Here is a 19,545-nt window from a genome sequence, read left to right as displayed (position 1 = left end):
CGGAGCCTGTGCTCCGCAACGGGAGAGGCCACAACAGTGAGAGGCCCGCATACCACAAAAAACAAACAAACAAGCAAACAAAAACCAGAAATAAGGAAACTGTAATTCAGAAGCGTTGTTGGAACAACAGCAACCAGTCCCCCATCTCTTAGTGTTCCCTGGCCCTGACCGTGCATGTTCCTACCTGGTTGAGTTAGTCGTCGATTGTTAGGTGGAAGTTGCAGCCCTTTGTCCCCCCGCTAGCAGCCCCTTCCCCATCAAACAGAACCCCTCTCAACCCCCTTCTCTGAGTTCTCTTCCAAGACGGTCCTGTTCTACCATCACATTTAAAAATGGCTGTGATACTATAGGTTTTACTAATAAAAGCTATGCATATTACCATGGAGTTAAGTTTTTTTTGTTTTAAATAGAGCTCAGGATGTTCAAAAAGAGCCTGAGTTTGCCAGCATTTCCACAAAACTTTTAAATATGAGTCCTGTACCAGATGTACCTCACTTCCCTCATCCTCCCTGTCAAGTGATATATGACTGCTATAATATTGGCATTGAAGGGGACGACTAAAGGGGCAGAGGCCGTTTCCAAGTGCTATGTCCTTGATGTGTTCAACCAGGTTGTCTTCAGTTGCCTAATATCTTTTTCTAAAATCTGCCGTGCACCGTTTTGCCTTGTTCACAAAGACAATAGTGGTTGTAAAGGCTTTTTGGTGCATTTTTGTGTCTTTGTGTGCTTCATCTGTCTCGCAGTTTGATATTTCTTGGACAGGAACTATGTCTATCTCTAGTTTAGCCTCTAATTCCTTATATTGGCATCCAATACTGCGCTGTAGAGCCAGTAATAAATTTTGCTTGAAGACTCCTCAGAAAACATTTTTGTTATGTAATGTTACTGAAGAAACGGCAGAGAAAATGTAGTCCAAGTTTAGGAGTCAGGGAAAGAAGAGAATCTTATTTTTCTCCCTTTATTACCGTCATGAGCAATAATTTTCTCTGTAAATAAGATCACCTGCATATGACTTGATAGGAACCAAGAAATCACTTTCCCCATTGGGAGAACTGAGATGCTTTAAAATCCTTCATCCATTAGATTTTAAGCGTTGCAGATTGTTAAAACACAGAAGCTGTCGGGCCAGGCTCTGTTACCAAATATACTCTCTTAAAATGGGATTTCCTAGCCTGTTCATGAAGAAAGCCTGGCTCTGTGGGTTTGGGACTCAAAATAGGTAAAGTTTGAAAGAGAGAAAAGGGAAAGAAGGGTCAAATGTAGGTTACTGCCAAGTCAGGGGAACATGCTGTAGCCCAAGAGTCCTTCCAGATCTCAGAAAAGTAAGCGGGAAGCAGAAGTGCTGGAGGTAAACTTCCCCAGGCCACAATTTGGGAAATAACGAGCTGCTGTCTACACTTGGATGCTCACTGCTGGTCTGGAGAATCATCTCGCCAGATGCTTAACAAGCCTAGAATGACTAATCTCTTTTTAGTCTAAATCCATTTTACTCTCAATTCCTACTTGACCAAACTTCTCATCCCTAATCACAAAGCTCAGTAGTTGGAAGAGAAATCAGAAGAACACCAGGTGGTATAACTGCAGAGCTCAGAGCCCAGCCAGAAGGTAGGGCCATTATTCAGTCTCGTTCTTCCAAATGCCAGAAGCACAGTTTTGGTCTAGGTTAATCATCACTGGACTTTTTAAATTGCTCCAGGCCAGAGTTACCCACACTTTACTCATCAGCTGCCAATGCTACAGTCCTAGTGAAATCAATGAGCCTCACTTACCATGTTATTTACTTTTTATATCTCTGTATCCCTATACTTCCTGAATTAGTAGTTACTTAATATTTTATTTAAATTACCTTTAAGGTGAGTTTCCAGTGGAAACTTTATATAATTATCATAAATGGAAAAAAGTGTCACTTTTCATAAATAGAAGGTAACCATAAAAATAAAATTAACTAAAAGCAAAACAATGTTTGTTCCAGCTAGCTCCAGCTGCATGGCAAAGCCCCCAATCTAAAGCCTGTTCTTTCTTCTCAGAAGGGTAGTAGCAAGTTTCTGGAGTTGTTAAAGCACCAAACTGAGACTTTTGCCTTGACATAACCAAAAAGACGGAAAGAGAAGTGAAAGGAGTGTTAACTTTCCACCACATGATTCAGTATTCTTGAAGGCCATGGTGTCTCTCAGCCATCTAAATCATCTCATGTAAGATGTGACATGTCCTACTTGGAGGCTGTGATGCCTTTGAGGAATAAATAATTGACTGTAAAGAGGACTGTTGATAAACTCTATGATTTATACAGTTCCTTTCAGGATTGTCATGCAGTGTGGCCAGTATACTCATCATTCTTCATAGACCTTCTGAATCTTACCAGAATGTTATTTCCCAAACTAAAAATTGCTTACAAAATAGCTTGTACATTGATTAACATATATTCACCATTTGTTGTACATTTTAGGTTAAATTATTCATTTGATCTCTAATTTAAATTCTGGTTCTACATCTTTTCCTTGTCTGTAATGACATCTTCTTGACTAAATATAATAATGTGATAATATCTTGTTTTAAAGATTTCCCAAAATATATAAGCATATATATAAGCTCTGGCATTTCCAATCAAATGGGAACATTTTTGTATATATTGACTGTTTCATCAGTTTTTTGAGAGCTCACAAGAACTCTAGAAAATAAACTCTGAAGTAGGGGATTTTCTTCTAATCTGATTTATTCTTGTGTCTTTGTGGCAGTGGTCCATGATTACATTAGACATTTATGCTACACAGCTCTCTTGGCAGATCTGTCCCTGGCTAATTTCCTCACCTATCTTGCAGTCTTCTTGGAAATCAGGTTTTGGAGGATTATTGCTTTTGGTCAGAAACAAGAGGCACAGGAGTGGCTATTAATTCCCAGTATTGCTTAACCTAGAAAAGAAAGCTCTTATTTCTTTTGCTGTGGGAAGGAGATGAGGGGAGACAAGCCAGATCTAAAAATAAACTGGATTTTCTTTCTTATTCATATGTAATTAGAGCCCCTTTGTAACTACTCATTACCACCTCGATAGTTATAGGATGAATAAATAATATATATTTTTAAATGTGGCAAAACCAAGAAAGAAGTAGCCAGGGCTGCTTCTAATTTATCAACTTGGTGATTAAAGGACTGGCTCTAGAGGCTCCAGACATCTAGGGAGCCAGAGATAAAACAGGGCAGTTGGCTGTGTTTTTACTAATGAATCTAGGGCTTGAAAGATATCAGGCAATTTTAAAGAAAAGCAGCAAGGACAAGAGATATTAGACAAGGCCAGTAGGGTAATGAAGGATAAGGCCAGTTACTGAGCGAGAAAATTACTTCATTTTCTGTGATAATACTTGTGTGTGCTTTGTAGCTCTCTTCTCACGCTTTGTTAGTATGGCTGTATATATATATACACGTACAGCATCGGAATGCTACCCCCAGTGTAGAAGGAAAGAGCCTTGGAACGTTCCGCAGAGGGGCAGAGGGCTTGGGTCTATTATTCTGAAAGGGGGAGGCTAAGAACAATGGTAGCAGAAGGGGGTTAGATTGCAAGGTGAGGAACAGTGCTTTGACAGAATGTGAGGGACGCACAGGATTAAATCAAGACGAAAGACACAGCAAGGAAAAGAAAGAAAAAGGCAAGCAAACATACTCTGGAAATGCAGAACTGTTTGGAGGATGAGCTGGGACCCGGAGTGGGATCAACGCAGTGGTGCTCAACATTTCTGCAGAGCAGAGCTCTGGGCTCGTTTGCTCACTGGTCTTTTTTCAGCAGCCAAAGTGAAAAGGGCATGGGACACTTGACTCCTCAGCTAGCTGGTCAGCAGACACATTTTCTGCTTAGTGGGGAAATGTGCGGTATTTTACAAACAGTTCCAGAGTATATTTAGCTCCTAAAGCTGGGGCACACAAATGTCACATTCCCATAAGACAATTGGCCCAGTGAAAAGAGCACCCACCAGAGGCCCGCAGAAACCCCATTAAACTCTTGCATCCCAGGAGGTGCTGCACACCTGGATGTGACATCATTAAGGCACCCACATCAGGGAATGGAAAGAAGCGAGGGGATCACAGATTGGGTCAAGTTAAAGGACGTAATCATGAGTCAGAAAAGAAACAAGACTTTTCCGACGGAGAAGTAACGCCATCACCAAGTCATACCACACAGTGCTTGGCAAAACAAAAGTTCAAAATAAATCATGAACATTAAACAGAAAAACACTTCAGAGCAAAATGGAAATTAAAATCATAAAAAATCATGACAAAAGGAACATCAAGCTACATTACTTTTTTATTTTTAAAGTTTCTGCATAACAACTCATTGTCATTGCCCTATCAAATACACACATAATCAGTTGTCAAAAATGAAGCTCAAATTTGACAGGGCAAGGCAAGGAGTTAATAGCACGAGAACAGTGATCATGTTAAACACCCATGCAATCACCTCTGCCACCATTGTTTGACAATCTGTAGACTGCTTCCAGCTTTGTCAATATTCATAATAAGACCCAAGAGAATGAACAATGCCGAATTTTAAAATGATCTGTCAAAGTGTTAATTGGACTCTTTGATAACCTCCCTCCCTCGGGAGAGGTAACGATTGGAGAAAATTCACACCATCCATCTCAGTGAAGCGAAGAGGAAATGACTGTAACCAACAGCTAGATATTTGGTTGACATATTTAATGCTTTACTGGAAAGGCTGTTTGGTTTTTCAGAAAGTTGCAGTGGGCAAATACAAAGTGATTTTTACTGTGTTGTCTGTTCTTGAGAACTCGGCCAAGACTAACACATCTGCGGTCGGGAGCCACACAGAACAAATAATGGCACATGCTAGGGCTGGTGGCCTGCTGGGATAGTTCTGCCCCGTCACGAATTGGCCTGGTGCTTTCTTGTGATGGTTAAGAGCAGGGAATCCCACCAATTTAGAGGCTGCTGAGACAAAAGCCACTTAAAAAAAAAAAAAAAGATCGGGGCAGGACATATTAACAGGAAGAAGTTATAGAAGAATAATAAAATCGATTAAGGGGATATATTAAAGAACGAGTTAAGGGACCTCCCTGGTGGTCCAGTGGATAAGACTTCACCTTCGGACGCAGGGGTGCGGGTTTGATCCCTGGTAGGGGAGCTAAGATCCCACATGCCTTGCGGCCAAAAAACTAAAACAGAAGCAATATTGTAAAAAATTCAGTAAAGACTAAAAAAAAAAAAAAGTTAAAAGGACTACATCTTCCCATTTTGGGCTTGGCATGTAGCAGCAGAAGGTACGACGTTCTCAGGAGATGAGCCGCCAAAAAAAAAAAAGGTGAAGATTTAGTGTGTGAGTCTGCCTAGCAAACATTCTCTAAAAGTAAAGATGGAAATATGTATACAGAAAACCCTGGGGGAAGACACGATAGAGACTGTCTTCCAAGGGTCACTGTGGCTGGTCTGCCCTTGAGACTCAAATCCCTGCTTGGATGAAACTCTTGAAAACATATAGAAGTAAACAAGGCTGAATGGGGGGAAACAGCTCACAACATAACTGAGCTTTTCAGTCTCTGATTTACAAGACTTTTTTGGACAAGTAAAGGCCTCTTTGGTTGCAGCTGCAACTAAAGTAGGATGTGTTACCAGAAGCAGCAAATGGCGAGAAAAGAGATGACATTTCCTGTCTCTAGTTGAGCAAAGAAAGCCAGGGAGAATTTAGGACAGTTCACAGTAGAGTCCCTTTCATTTAGTGCAGCTTCCTTTCCATTTTAAATGCATAGCAATTCTGCTTGATTAAATAACATATTTTTGTTTTAGCTGTTATCCTCTAAGGGCAATGAAGTGCGTCCCAGGACCTCAGCTCTATTCAAATTCAGCACCATGCGAGAGTGAGGGATGCTACCAGCCAGAAAAGACTCAACTCTGCTATTTCTCCATTCACTGATTAAACGGGCTTTTACTTTGATTACATGTACTTGCCAAAGCCCGCACCACATTCCATCCCATTATGGGGGGAAGAGAGGATCCAGAAATCACTGAACGAGCTAAGAGGAGTGGAAAGGGATCTCAGCGGCCAGTATCTGCTTTGGGCCAAGCCATGCCTCTCTTGGGTGGAGGAAGCTTAGAGGCTGTGTTATTTGTTTTGTGTGGTTTCTCCTTGGTCAGGGAATCATTGTGGATCAAGCCTAGCACAGAGGATCGGGTTGCAGCCTTTTCTGAGACGCTTTCAATCATAGTGTGTTGGAGGTTCGTTCCTTAAATGCTGCTATGATTCAGCTGGAAGCAGTTCCGTAGTCCTCCCCACTTTTCCCTCCCTCTCCCCCCAGAGGAAGAGGTACTTCCAAGGCCTTACCCTTCTTGTCTTGGTGATTATGGGAAGACACTGCCCCCAAAGAGTCTGTGCTGTCAGGTGAGTCCTTCCAGTCCAGCATTCCTCCCCTAGACTCATACCCCTCTTGAGCCGCCGAATTGGACGTAGTGGTGCTGGGCAGGAGGGAACTGGAGTGCCCTGTTTTCATCACAAATATAGTTAGGGAAAACATCACCGGAGACACCCGCTCTCCCTTTGCTCAGAGGCCAGGAGGTTGGACACCCACGCTGGCTGTAAAAGACTCAAAGGAGATTGTCCTAGAAATAACAAGACTGGTGGGTAGGATTCAGCAGAAGACCCCTGAGATTGTCCTAGAAATAACAAGACTGGTGGGTAGGGTTCAGCAGAAGACCCCTTGTACTTGTAGTTAGAGGATGAAGGGCCAGATCTTGTCTCTGCTGCTTGCTGGATGAGCCTGAGGGAATCCCTTAAGCTCTCTGGGCCTTGGTTGGTTTTCCCTGTGCACGAAGTGGAGATGATGTCGTTTACCTCCCGGTGTTGGAAGGATAAAGTGACATCACGTTGAAAGTACCTAACAGTATCTGACACAGAGTGAGCGCTCAAGAAGTATCCGAGTCCTTCTTTGGTATTCTCACAGCAGCACTAAGGTAGAATGTGTCCACTCTGGGGACAGCGTTTGTGACGGATGGGGCAGGTTTATGGTAGTGGGTGAGCCTCTGCCCCGTCACAAACAACTCAGCTGCCCTGAGCCTTTCCCGTGGAGGATGTGTCTAGTTTTCAGCCGCAACTCAGCCTCACAGGCATTCCTCTTGGCGGGGGAAGTGACTGCTTTCTAAAAGGGATCTGCTCCCACCCCCTCCTTCCTGGAACAGAGGCCTCAACTGCTCCATGTTGTTATGGCTGTGCCGTTTGTGTCTTATTCCAGCCAAGTTAGTTTCATGGTTTCATGACTCATACTAGTGAGAGGTGGTTTTCTGAGGCCACACTGACTGATCCAATTCAGATTAGAAAGGGATAGCTTTTTGAGATACAGAGCGGCCAACCCTAGGATAATGCCAGAGGAAGAATGGCTAGGTTGGGAGTTATGGCAGAAACTGGATGTTTCCTGTGAACACATTTCTAAGCTTTCCCCCCCATCATTCCACAAGGTTAAATGCAGATCATATCTGGTGCTTTGATCTAAGCTGTCACAATGATTTAAAGAAGCCCCACTACCTGTTCTCTCTGGTGGAAATAAAAAATCACCTCTCTGTGATTTTCCAGTAGAGTCTTTGGCTTATTAAAGCATCTTACCTACAGCAGCCTCTTGAACAATTTTTAAAAAGACATCAAGGCAACCACTGTGAATGTGTAATTGGGGCCTTTAGTAGAAAGTAGGACAGATTCACAAGTGGCTCCAGCCTTGGGCTGTGATCACCGCATATGTGATAAATATGATACTAGCCACCAGAAAGAAAGATTATAATGAATGCACTGCATTCTTCTCTTCTACAATTATGATTGGAAGTTGGATTCCTAGGAGACTTTAATACTGTAAATTACATACTATGTATACACACACACACACATGCGTGTGTGTGTGTATGAATAAAGCGGGGAAAAGCAAGCCAGCCAAGTGGCTTGTCTAAGCTATAGGATTTCCATGGAGGCTCCACACTTGAAGTGTTACCACAAAGCTTTGGTAACATCTAAGAGGCCCCTTTCTGTGTAGAGCTTGTTTGGCTCTTCCACAGCTTCAAATATCCGCTTTGTTGCAAATAGTCTAGTTCGCATCCAACCGCTAAAAACCTGTTCATTGAAAAGTAAAGAATTCTTGCGTCTAGACTTTTTGTTTTTATATTTCTGGGTTTCACATCTCATCTCCCAATACTGGTAAGAGAACAAGGGTAGGAAAATTATTAACCTGGAATTGGCAATACAGACTTTCTTTTACTTCCTTTATGCTTATATTGAGGTCTAAAATATAGCCCTATTTTCTACTCTTCAATTCAACAATGCTCTCGTGCAGTATACGGTCAACCTAAGAGACTTCAGCACCCAGCCTAAGCAAACAATTAGAAATAGCTTTGCAGGGAGTCAGAAAGGGGGGAAGGAAAAATAGAAGCCTCTCCTCCAAGTAGCAAGAATTTCTTTTACCTGAATTGATATGCATTTTGAGCACTTTCAATTTAACTGTGTTCAAGGGGCAATTTTATGGTAATGCCATTAAGTATGGTTTAGGGAGAACATTTCTTAATACGGTAATCTAGGGGAAATAGATGCCTAAGGGACACATTCTCTGTAGAAAGATTTCCTGGACCATATGCTGCAAATATATGGAAAACTCATTGGTAATGGAAAGCTATGGCTATGAGAGGAAATTAATGTGGACCAGATGGTAGTTAGGTAGGAAAATGTTTCACACAAATGTGAGAAATCAGCTCCTGCCTATTGCTGATGTGTTAGTCTAATACCCCCCACATCTCCATATTCTACATGTAAATCTAGAGAAACCATGCATCTGATGTATTCAAATGGAAAAAAAAATAGAGCAGCATGAGGTTTGTAATCTTTTAAACTTATGCTTGAGGACAGGCAATGTGTGTCATGGGTGAAGCAAACAGTCGGAGAAAGCAATGCCTGATTCTCAAGAATTTTAGAACTACCATGTAAAGGCACCATGAAGCAGCCATCCTTAGTTTGAAATCAAAGAGGTGTATTATTATTACCTCTCCAACTGTTAAAAGGAAATCACTAATATTCCTTCTTAGAATCTGATTCTACAGGCTATATTGTTTTTGTGCATTCCCTAAGAGACTGTAACCAAAATAATGCTACAAAAATAGGCAGTCGTTTGTGGATATGGTATTACATGTCAACAATTTGGAACCTATAATTTTGTGTTGTTAATCCAGTATGAAAAGTCATATTATCATCAATGGAGCTTATGGTGTATTATTCTTATAATATACAAAGAAATATTTAAAAAGTTAACTTTAATATGCATCATATTGTTTCTCTATATCTACAAGTCTTTGTAATTCTAGAGGTTAGAGATCCTTCAAACTACTCTAACCTATTAACAATGATTGTACCCAGTTAGACACAGAAGAGACACTAAATCAATACAAGAGAGGATGAGAGAAGGAAGATAATCAGGGTCCAATTCACTAAAAAAGGGTTCTTGTATATGTCAGTGGTGTTGCACAGAGCTTTTGCCACACAGAGAGTCTGCATGGCTTACTGAACGATCCCTTTTTCAGAGTTAGGCAGTTCTGGTTCTGCGGGTCACCCTATGAGTCTGTACTCAGCCACTGAACTTTTTATGGGAACATGCAAAGGACACAGCTAGGCACAGTGGGTGCATTTTGGACTTTGGGGTTGGCTTCCTAGTCTACATCCATGCTCATAAAAACAGCAATTTGCTTTTTTCTTCGATGGTTCAAATATAGCACCTAATCCAGTACCTGGCACATAGCAAGCACTAGACTAATGTCTGCAAATGAATGAGTTAAATCTCTTCTAGGTTTATTAGCTCCCAAATAAGCATCTCTTGCAGTAGTTTGTGAAAAGAAAGTCTCCTCTGTTTTTGTAAGTACTGTCTGGACCAGCCCTCATGTTGATGGTCAGTTAATCATCTAACCCCTTCACACCCGGGAGAGATTGAGCCTGAAATGGACAGGGTCATTAGTTGAAAGGAAAATTCCAACTCTTCTTTAGTTTCATCACAGAAACCACTGACCGAGCGAATGGGCATTGTTCTTTAAAGTGTTAACATGGAGGAATTAATAAGTTCCTTTCCTTTTATAAAGGCAGTAAGAGAAATCCATAAATTGAAGAGTGATTTTTGTTCGTAAAGAGCATCCCATGGTTTAATTATTCTATCTATATGAGCAATTACCTGGGAGTTAAAATCGGCCGTAGTACTATTGATGAATGCTGGGGTTACTGGTTCAGTTAGATTCAAGACCTGAATTTCTCAATATCTGATAAAGATTATTCAATTATAGGAAATGATTGCAAAGTATGATATTGGAGAAGTGCAGATGCGAAGTGGGTTCTCTTTGTGAATGGCAAGCTAAGCTAGATGACACTTGCCTCCTGAGAAGTGTTTCTTCCGGCTGTTGGTGTTTGACATTCTGGCTTGAATCATAGATGAGAGAATGGTAAAGGTGGATGAATTCAGCGGGCTCATCTACGCCATGCTGCCTCACTTCACGACAGGAGAAACCGGGCATTGTTTTCCCTACCTGCACAGCCCCAGTTTATAAGATAGTCTTTAGGACTTTCAAAGAGGCTTTTTATTTATGCTAATTAGACACAGGAGTGAGAGTGTCCACAGAGCTATTAGATGTATTTGTAGCCATCTTGAACTATTTTTTTGAATCCTGAATCCACCTTGCTTTCTTTTCTTCCCTCTTTTTTTTCTTTTCTTTATTTTGTCCCCTTCCTCTCTTACCTATCTCTACATTTAAAGACTGACCTAGAGCTGTTATTGTTATGTGTCTTAAACATAAGTTATAAAATGTGTATCAGTGAAGCTTGTAGTCCCCATCATAATGCAGAAGCTTAAATTTCCCATTACATATATGTTGTTCATTATCTTAAAAAAACACATGAATAGTTTACCTTAATAAACATTTGGGGAGGCTTTGAGAAATGGAACTGGAACATTTCAACTACAGTTTTAACTTTTCTTCTAAAGAGTTCAGAATAGTCTGCTTATGGACTTAATGGCTTTGTTTAGTATAGTGTCTGTATATTTCAGAGCAGGAACAATGGGGTAAATCCTGTTTGCACATCATTTCCACTGCGTCACTCTTCCTTGTATACATTTAAAGACGTTTCACTGAAGATAGGTCTACATATTCATACTCTTTGTGTGATTAAATTTTGATGGCTATATTGGAAAGTTTTGCCTAATAAGAACTTAGTATCTGCACTCTGTATAGATTTTCCTGCAGAGGGTATTGTTCTGAAAGTCAGCATTTTGGGGAATGATACTATCAGTTAAGGAGCTATGGCCTATGAGTTATAAGCACTATTCTTTTATCTTGGATGTACTTATGTCCAGAAGCAATTTCTTCTCCCTCAAGAACTCATTAAATGCATTCACCAAATTCCCTAAGGTTGGCATATTTCATGTTCTGTGGATTAAAAATGTAGGACTCATTCTCACATGTCAGTTGTCTCATATATGTAGAGTAATTTTTGAAGCATCATGAAATCTATGAATAATTTTAGTGAATTGGGGCCCTGAAGTAGCAAAGAATCTGGTCCATGATGTTTAGGAATGAAGATTATAAACTACCACAGGATGAATGGCTCAAAGAATAAAAAAAAAACAACCCATAAACTGACCATATACTGTGTTGTAAGACATTTCATGATCTGGTAGAGGAGTTGAAATGTCTATAAAAAATAATGAGAATTTAAAAATTAATTTAAAAATAAACGTAAAATTCGAAAATACTCAAGAGGTTTAGTGAAACAGGATTTCTCAAATATATTTCCATTGCTATTAAATTATGAGTAATATCTTCCTTACCATTCAGTGCCACGAAGGAATCTGAAAGACAGAAGGGAGGAGTAGGTTACTTAACATTTAACACTCTGCTCAGTGTGACTACCGTAATAAGTGGGAGTGAGCTGATACAGAGCTGTGCTAACATATGATCCCCAATACTAGGTAAGGGCTTTTTACTTTCTGCTTGTAATAGAAGATGCTTCATATTTGGTCCGATTTCATATCCTTATACTATCTCTTTCCCAAGTGAGCTTCCTCAGAGTCATGCCTTTGTTGCCAAGAGGCAGAGAAAAAGCAAGTTAGTGGAAGGAATGGTAACTGCGATTATATGTAAGCCCTACTCCATACAGAGGGATGTGTATGTGGATAAAGTGAGTCACATCTGGACCACACTTACAAAGCCCGTTTTCTTTACATTCTCTCTCATTTCATCCTCCCAACCATGCTGTGAGCAACTGTCCAGTATCACAATGTTCTGAACTCAGCAGGAGTTTTAGTTACGAAATTAACAAAAATAAAAATCACACATACAGGCAACGTACATTGGTGTGTGTGTGTGTGTGCACGTGCGTGCCCCCGCTGTGTGTCTGGGTCACGTCACTTGTTCACTCAGCCTGCTACTCAGCCTCTGACACTGGCTCTTTATGGTTTCCTCATTTTCCCTAAAACTCCTGTTAAAGAGTCATTGTGTACCAAATATCTAAATCCTTTGAATGCTTGTGTGTGACTCGATATGTCTGACAGAAGTAGGTCATGCTCCAGTGGGCGCCCAGGAGCAGAGAAGCCACTAGGAAAGGCATTACCTCCTGCCCGGAGCAGGCACCCTACGTGCCTCAGCAGGAGTGGGGATCGAGTTACCGAGCACACGAAAACACAGAGGCTTGACCAGTGAGACGGAAGGGTCAATCACTGGCCTGGGGCCTGAGGGTCTGCCCTGCACTCTGCCTGAGGACCCAGGCGTGGTGTAAGCCTGCTGGTGTAGTGGATGCTCTAGAGAGCCAGTAACACTTTCACATTTTTTATATATTTACCTATTCAATCCAAATGGACACCCCTATTTTTCTAGATGCCTATATCATCGGATCATAAAAATATGGAGAAAATTATTCGCTAAAAACAGCTAATTAAGTTCACTCAGACATACATACCAACCGAAACCTGATTCCCTAAAAATGGGGCCATAAGGCACAAACGTGATCAAGAGCCACCAAATCAAACATCAAATTGTTTCACTGCAGACACATAGCAGAACTTTTGGGCTCCGGACGCGCAGGCTCAGTGGCCACGGCTCACGGGCCCAGCCGCTCCGCGGCATGTGAGATCCTCCCGGACCAGGGCACGAAGCCGTGTCCCGTGAATCGGAAGGCGGACTCTCAACTACTGCGCCACCAGGGAAGCCCCCTATGCTAATTTCTTAATTCAGATTTTGTGTGTGAAGACAAGAAGCTTTTTCCGGTATATATTTGCAAACAAACAAACAAAATATGACCAAGAATTTGGAGATGAGGCTCTGTGGCCCTATTTATTTGCTTATGTCTGTTCTCTAGAACACGGCTCAAAGATTTAGAGTTATATCCATGATTTTCATTGTCAAATCAAATATCAGAAGTAATATGGTTTCATTCCCTTAGGAGCTATTTTTGGTGCCATTCTGAATACAGGCTTCTTGAACTTTATCACATACAACATTTAAAACATGGCAAACTAAATGTTTTCCAAGAGTATGGCATTATTCTCTAAATTAGCATTAATAAAGCATTTTCAGGAGAATATTGATATTAATCAGATCACTGGACAACTGGGCAGACCTTTGACCAGGATCCTTTATATAAAGTTCTAACTAAATCGTTGGCATGTAATAACTTTTGAAATGACCTCTGAGATTAGTATAGCAGGTCAGTTCTTATAAAAAGGTTATTTTGAGTCACCTTGTATGTAGTGGGTTCTTTCTGAAATTTTTTTCTACTGCAAATGGTAATAAACCTAAATCTAATTTAAAAAATAATTTTGTTAATCGATATGTTCAAGAGAAATAAAATAGTCCCATTCAATTAAAAAGCTAGAGTACAGTGATCAGTCTTTTTATTATTTGGCTGAAAATCATGGCAATAACATATCTTGAAAAACAACAAAACTGGTTTTAAATGGAAGTGCTGATGTAACTTACTGCTCTGCTGTAGTAGACGTCCTCTAGAGTGAATTTGTTCACTCTATGTGAACAAATGAATATAGGTGCCAGCACTTACGGCAACAGCATCGGCAACAGAGGCTTCAAAACACACTGTTTTCTTTGATATTTAGAAGGTGATTTCTGTTATTTATGCATGTTTTAGAGGCAGCTGCACTCAGTTTCACATGTGGGGTCATGTTTCTAGGCCAGTCTATAAAAGCATCTTTTTTATAGAATAAATACCCAAATGGATAAAAAACTCTACTTACTGTGACAGTCTCCCAGGCCATCTGTATTGCCACGCTCTATGTCCTGTTCAAAAGTCAGTCTTCCAAAAAAAAGGAGGGAAGAGAAGAAAGATAGACACAAATTCAATGATATGAGTCTATTGCAGGATGCATCTTAAGTTTCACTAAAGCAACTAACACAGTTTGATAAATTGAGTGACAGGTGCCCAAAAAGTAGGTAACAGCTTGAAAGTTTATCTCCAAAGCTTACAGAAATGAGTCCTTTGTGAATCTCCCAAGAGAAGCCATGTTTTAGACAGTTAATTCAGGTATTATTCAGGGAGTTAATTAGTTTGTGGATTACCTATATCACTCTTTGCCTCTGATGCCCTGAGCATTTCTTAAATATCTAAGTTTACATGTTAACACACACTCCTTACGTAAGTGATACAGACGTCTCTAAATGAGAAAAAAGTATTTTCCTCTCTTTTGTCCCAACTCTTGCCTTCCTAGACCTTTACTTGTTTCTTTGCTTAGAAGTAGCTTTGTATAACAAAGTGTTCAAATGGTCAGCGGATATGTGGGACCCTGAGAGGACGGACATGGCGGTGCATTTTGTGAGACCACTCAGGTGTTTCGTTCACTCCTGCCCCAGGCCCAGTCCTCAGGAGTATTGCCCTCATGCTCCCCTACAGGCTCACTCTTCTTATAAGGTCACCTTTGGGCTGTATAAGCTATTAACGCCATTAATAAGATCAATCCTAATAGAATGTATTTTGATTTTTAAATAAGCACACTGGAATACTCCAAAGGAGTCTTGTCCTTTTTGGGGGGGGGAACTTTGTGCTTCTTTCTACACCATAACTGAAACTCCTGTTTTGTAACTGCCTTCAGAGTTTACTTATGAGCCATATAGGAAAACTTTTTGGAAAGTCACACCTTGATCTAATAATGCACCATGTTTGTTTTCCACTGTTTTTGTGTTGTATTAAAAATCAAATTCATCCTCAAAGGCTAAAGATTTCTAGTGCTAATGAAAGCCAGTATGCACCAGGCCCTGAAGGCCACTTTCCAAAGAGAGTGCCACATGTTTTGAACAATGAAATGTTCTCATGTTGACTTTAAAATGATTCTTAAAAATCAGTCTGCCTACTTTTGGTCACACCTTGACTAAAGAAAGGAGACAGGTCATTTCTCAGCTTCCCTCACTGTGCACTGTGATCCTTTCTCCTTCACTTCAGGGTTCTGGTGAAAAGATGCAAAGCTTTAACACTGTAGTAGGTCAATATTGCTACTCACAAAGTTGATCTAATAGTAAATGGTGAGTCAACCCTTTGCATTAGTCAAATATCCAGGTCAGACTTGATAGTTACCATTAGCTCTGTATATGGAAATACTTTCCCTCAAATTATGCAGGTGGTCATCAGATATGCCCTCCTGTCTGTTGACTAGCTATTCTCAAATGGGAGAGGAGGCTCAGAGTGATGTGAGGACCATCCTTTTCGTCCTTTAGATCAGAGGAAGTTGAAGAAATGGCTAAGAAAGAACTGTGCTGCCATCTGGCACTTTCCTTGAATTGCCATAACCTGTCAAGGACATGCGTTGACTATTTTTCCAAATGTCACTTTGGATTTCACATCCACTGAAGTAAAAGCATAAAGCCTTTGAGCTAATACCATCCAGGCGTTTCAAGTCAGGGTAACAATTCTAAGCATCAAAATCACATGCATGGCAGACTAGCTTGATCTAGCTGATCTGCTGGAGAAATGCCAAGAATTGATTTTACTGCCTAATGAGTAATAGGGTCAACTGTCCTTCAGTGCAGGGGAGAGGTTTATTGCATGTATACACTGTGCTTGCAGTACAAACGCATTGCTTAACAAATGCTCGGCAGTTTCTTCTCAGCCCTGGATGGTCAATTAGAAGAGCCAGTTTTGCTGTGGCTGGACAAACCACATCGCTAATCTAATTGGTACCCTCCTGCTCCCTTTCTCTGCTGTTCTCGCCCTGTGATGATCCAGGCATGTACCATCTTGTCCCTCTCTCCAGGGAATACTTAGAAGTCCACTGTGTTGTTTCTCTCTGTTTTTAATTAGTCTGAGGATGGATGATTAATCAATTGGAAATCTGCCACGTGATGTTGGGTTGTTCTATGAAATGGGAAAAGGAGGGAGAACGGCCGGCAGTCGTATTGATGAGGTTTGTGCACAGAAGGCTGTGGCGGTGGTGTGTGTGAGCGCAATTTATTGTACGTCTAGGCCGCTTTGTACTCTCCCACACCTCGGGCTCCTTACCTACTGCCAGGTGACAGATGGGCACAGGCACCTCCTTCCTTTACCCACCCACAGTAGGGGTCTCTGGAAGCGATACAGGTTCTGTAGGAAGAGGATGACTGTGAGCTACCTAGGACTCTTTTCTAAGCACCGTGGACTTGCTAATGATCAATGAGGCAAATACATACTTTTTGCACTTCCCATGTCGTTCACACCGGCCGAGGGGAACCTTTATCACACAAGTGGAAAATGCAACATACAGAGAGCTGCTTGCTTTGTCCAGTTGCATGCCCATAATCCTCTTGTCTTCTACTCCATCATAGCTGCACCTAATTTTATAAGGCAGGATAATATCATTCATAGTCTCTCTTGGGTCAGTTCTCTCTTTCCTGCCACCACCCTTACAGCCCACCTCCCAGCGCACAAGGTCAGATCTCTTAATCTGATCCAACTGAACGGGAAACAGAACCTTATCTGTGCACCCCCCCACACACATACACATAAACACACAATGTATGTGTTTATATAAACACACACATTATTAGCAAGGAGAAAATAATGCTTTTAATGTATGAAAAGATTTTTACAAATAATACTACAAGTTACCTAAGTGCATAAAATCTAAGTCTGCCATGATTTCTCTGAATGGAAAAGGTAATAAAGTAACAAATAGTTACTAGGAAAGAACCAAACATTCTACGCACTTTTCAGGGTTGTAGACGCTCATCTCCTCCAGGAAAAGGCTGTCATTTAGGAAACCACTGTTTCCTATCCTGGCCAAGAACTTCAAGATGATTCCTTTCTCTGATCCCAGGAAAACCACAGTGTGATTCTGATATGGCCCAGCAGCGGTGTCCACCGCAATTTTGGTCAGGCGGTATCTAAAATGACAGGATCACATTTTTTATCTCTTCGTTGGTCTTTCATTAAAGTGTCCCCTTTTCCACTTCAAACAATTGGGATAGAGCTTTCTAGTAATAACCTCAAGAAAAATATATGCATATGAATAATGCTCACAAGCTGTTCTGCTCCTTTATTTCCATATGTAGAGCATTAGTATGGCTCCAGGGGGGAGGAAAGAGGTATGTATGTGTGGAGGCCAAGTTACATAATAAATACGTAGCCATCACCATCTGAAACCACTCAGCAATTATCCCTTCCATGAACAACAAGGAAAGACTGATGTCTGCTATGAAGAGGGGAAGAAATAATAAGTGAATTCATTTAACATTTCGCAATGCAAAGTACTAACCACTATGCGATCACAGCTAACATTTCACTGAACACTGAAAAGAAAAGCAGCGGCTACCATTTTTCCATACTCTTCCTCTGAGGTGCCAAGACTTGTCAACAGAATGTCAGACTGGAAAGCTTTCTGTTTGTGTACAGAGGGGTAGAGAGTTCTGAAGGATGGGGAGGTAGAGTGCTCATGGCAATATTAATAAATAAATGGATATACAAGCCAAACAAGATCCACCTAAAGCCAAAGGTGAAGGGCATTAGTCCTATTGCCTGCCTAGATAAGTCCTATTGGGCATGCTCCTTCTCTGAAGTCCCATAGCCGTTCAACACTCCACTCTCCTTAAGCATCATGGCAGGAACCAGGAAACATGGACTCTTCTGCAAGTTACATACCATGGTTTCCATCTTATGGGCAAGAGCCATTATAGTATTGGGTTGGCCAAAATCTGCCTTTGGTTTTTAAGTAAAAATAAGAGACACATTTTTCATTTTCACTGAACAACATATTCACCCTTTTGTTCCACTACCTTCTGCCATTTTTCAGGCAACTTCATAATTCCATCTTTCCAAAACTTTTAATCTTTTTGAGCATGGAACTGTTCCAGGTGCCTTTTACAGTCTTCCAGGGAATTGAAATTTTTCCACTAAGAGAATTTTGTAAAGACCCAAATAAATGGAAATCCAAAGGTGCAATGTCTGGTCAATACAGCGGATGAATCAGAACCCTGGCCAAACCATAACAGTTTTTTTGCCTGGTCATTGAAGAAACCGCGGTCTTGCATTATCTAACGCATCATATAATTCTGGACGCTTTTCATCAAGTGCTGCGTTCAGTTGGTCTAATTGGGAGCAGTAATTGTTGAAACTGTTTGGTTTTCCGGAAGGAGCTCATAATAGAGGACTCGCGTCCAATCCCACCATATATGCAACATCACCTTCTTTGTATGAAGACCGGCCTTTGGTGTGGTTGGTGGTGGTTCATTTCGCTTGCCCCATGATCTCTTCCATTCCACATTATTGTACAGTATCTACTTTTCATCACCCGTCACAATCTGTTTCAAAACTGGAGCGTTTTCATTACATTTAAGTGGAGAATCGCATGCAGAAATATGGTCAAGGTTTTTTTTTTTGCTTAATTTATGTCGAACCCAAACATCAAAGCGATGAACATAACCAAGCTGGTGCAAATGATTTTCAACGCTTGATTTGGATATTTTGAGTATGTTGGTTATCTCCTGCGTGGTATAATGTTGATCTCAATTAATGTCTCGATCTGATAGCTATCAACGTCAACTGGTCTACCCAACCGTGGAGCATCGTCCAGTGAGAAATCTCCAGCACGAAACTTCGCAAACCACTTTTGACAGGTTCGATCAGTCACAGCACCTTCTCTATACACTGCACAAATCTTTTCTGGCATTTCGGTTGTGTTTTCACCTTTCTTGAAATAATACAGCATACTATGCCGAAAATGTTGCTTTTTTTCTTTCATCTTCAGTATTAAAATGGCTATACAAAAATTCACCGATTTTCATAAGTCTTTTTTAAAATGCACACTGATATGACAGCTGTCACATACAACCTAACAAAGTTGCTTCGAATGAAGTTAAAGACAACTAAGTTCTACTAGAGCCATCTTATGGAAAAAACGGAATGAACCTTTTGGCCAACCCACTACTTTAATATCTTTCAATCAAGTCACTGTTTAAAAATGGTGGTAAAGTTAATTAACATTTTGTTTGATGACTGCCAAAACTGGATGGTACTTGGGAAAGCCTGTTGAACTGTTTGGCAGTAAGCCCTAAATAAATATGAGAAGGAGG

General features: G+C 40.8%; 1 protein-coding gene across 4 annotated transcripts in view; it reads right to left on the bottom strand.

Annotated features, from left to right (window-relative positions):
- The window catches only part of SEMA6A (semaphorin 6A), a gene marked incomplete at its 3' end in the record, with an annotated part of 125,407 nt that overhangs the window by 14,422 nt on the left and 91,440 nt on the right, over nt 1-19,545 (bottom strand). For 2 of the 4 annotated variants that reach the window (XM_082836768.1, XM_082836767.1), the window contains 7 exons: nt 17,185-17,361; nt 16,669-16,809; nt 16,502-16,582; nt 14,250-14,308; nt 11,832-11,852; nt 11,645-11,695; nt 6,326-6,481 (listed from right to left, as the gene is read on the bottom strand). In XM_082836768.1, coding sequence (XP_082692894.1) covers nt 6,326-6,481; nt 11,645-11,695; nt 11,832-11,852; nt 14,250-14,308; nt 16,502-16,582; nt 16,669-16,809; nt 17,185-17,361 — 686 coding nt within the window. The remainder of the gene's footprint in view (nt 1-6,325; nt 6,482-11,644; nt 11,696-11,831; nt 11,853-14,249; nt 14,309-16,501; nt 16,583-16,668; nt 16,810-17,184; nt 17,362-19,545) is intronic. The other 2 variants (XM_082836769.1, XM_082836770.1) reach the window with 2 other exon arrangements.

Source organism: Leucopleurus acutus, assembly GCF_964270905.1.
Source record: "Leucopleurus acutus genome assembly, chromosome: 3".
NCBI classification, from domain to species: Eukaryota; Metazoa; Chordata; class Mammalia; order Artiodactyla; family Delphinidae; genus Leucopleurus; species Leucopleurus acutus.
Note: the sequence above shows the minus strand (reverse complement) of the source record. Positions and strands in the feature narration are given on the sequence as shown.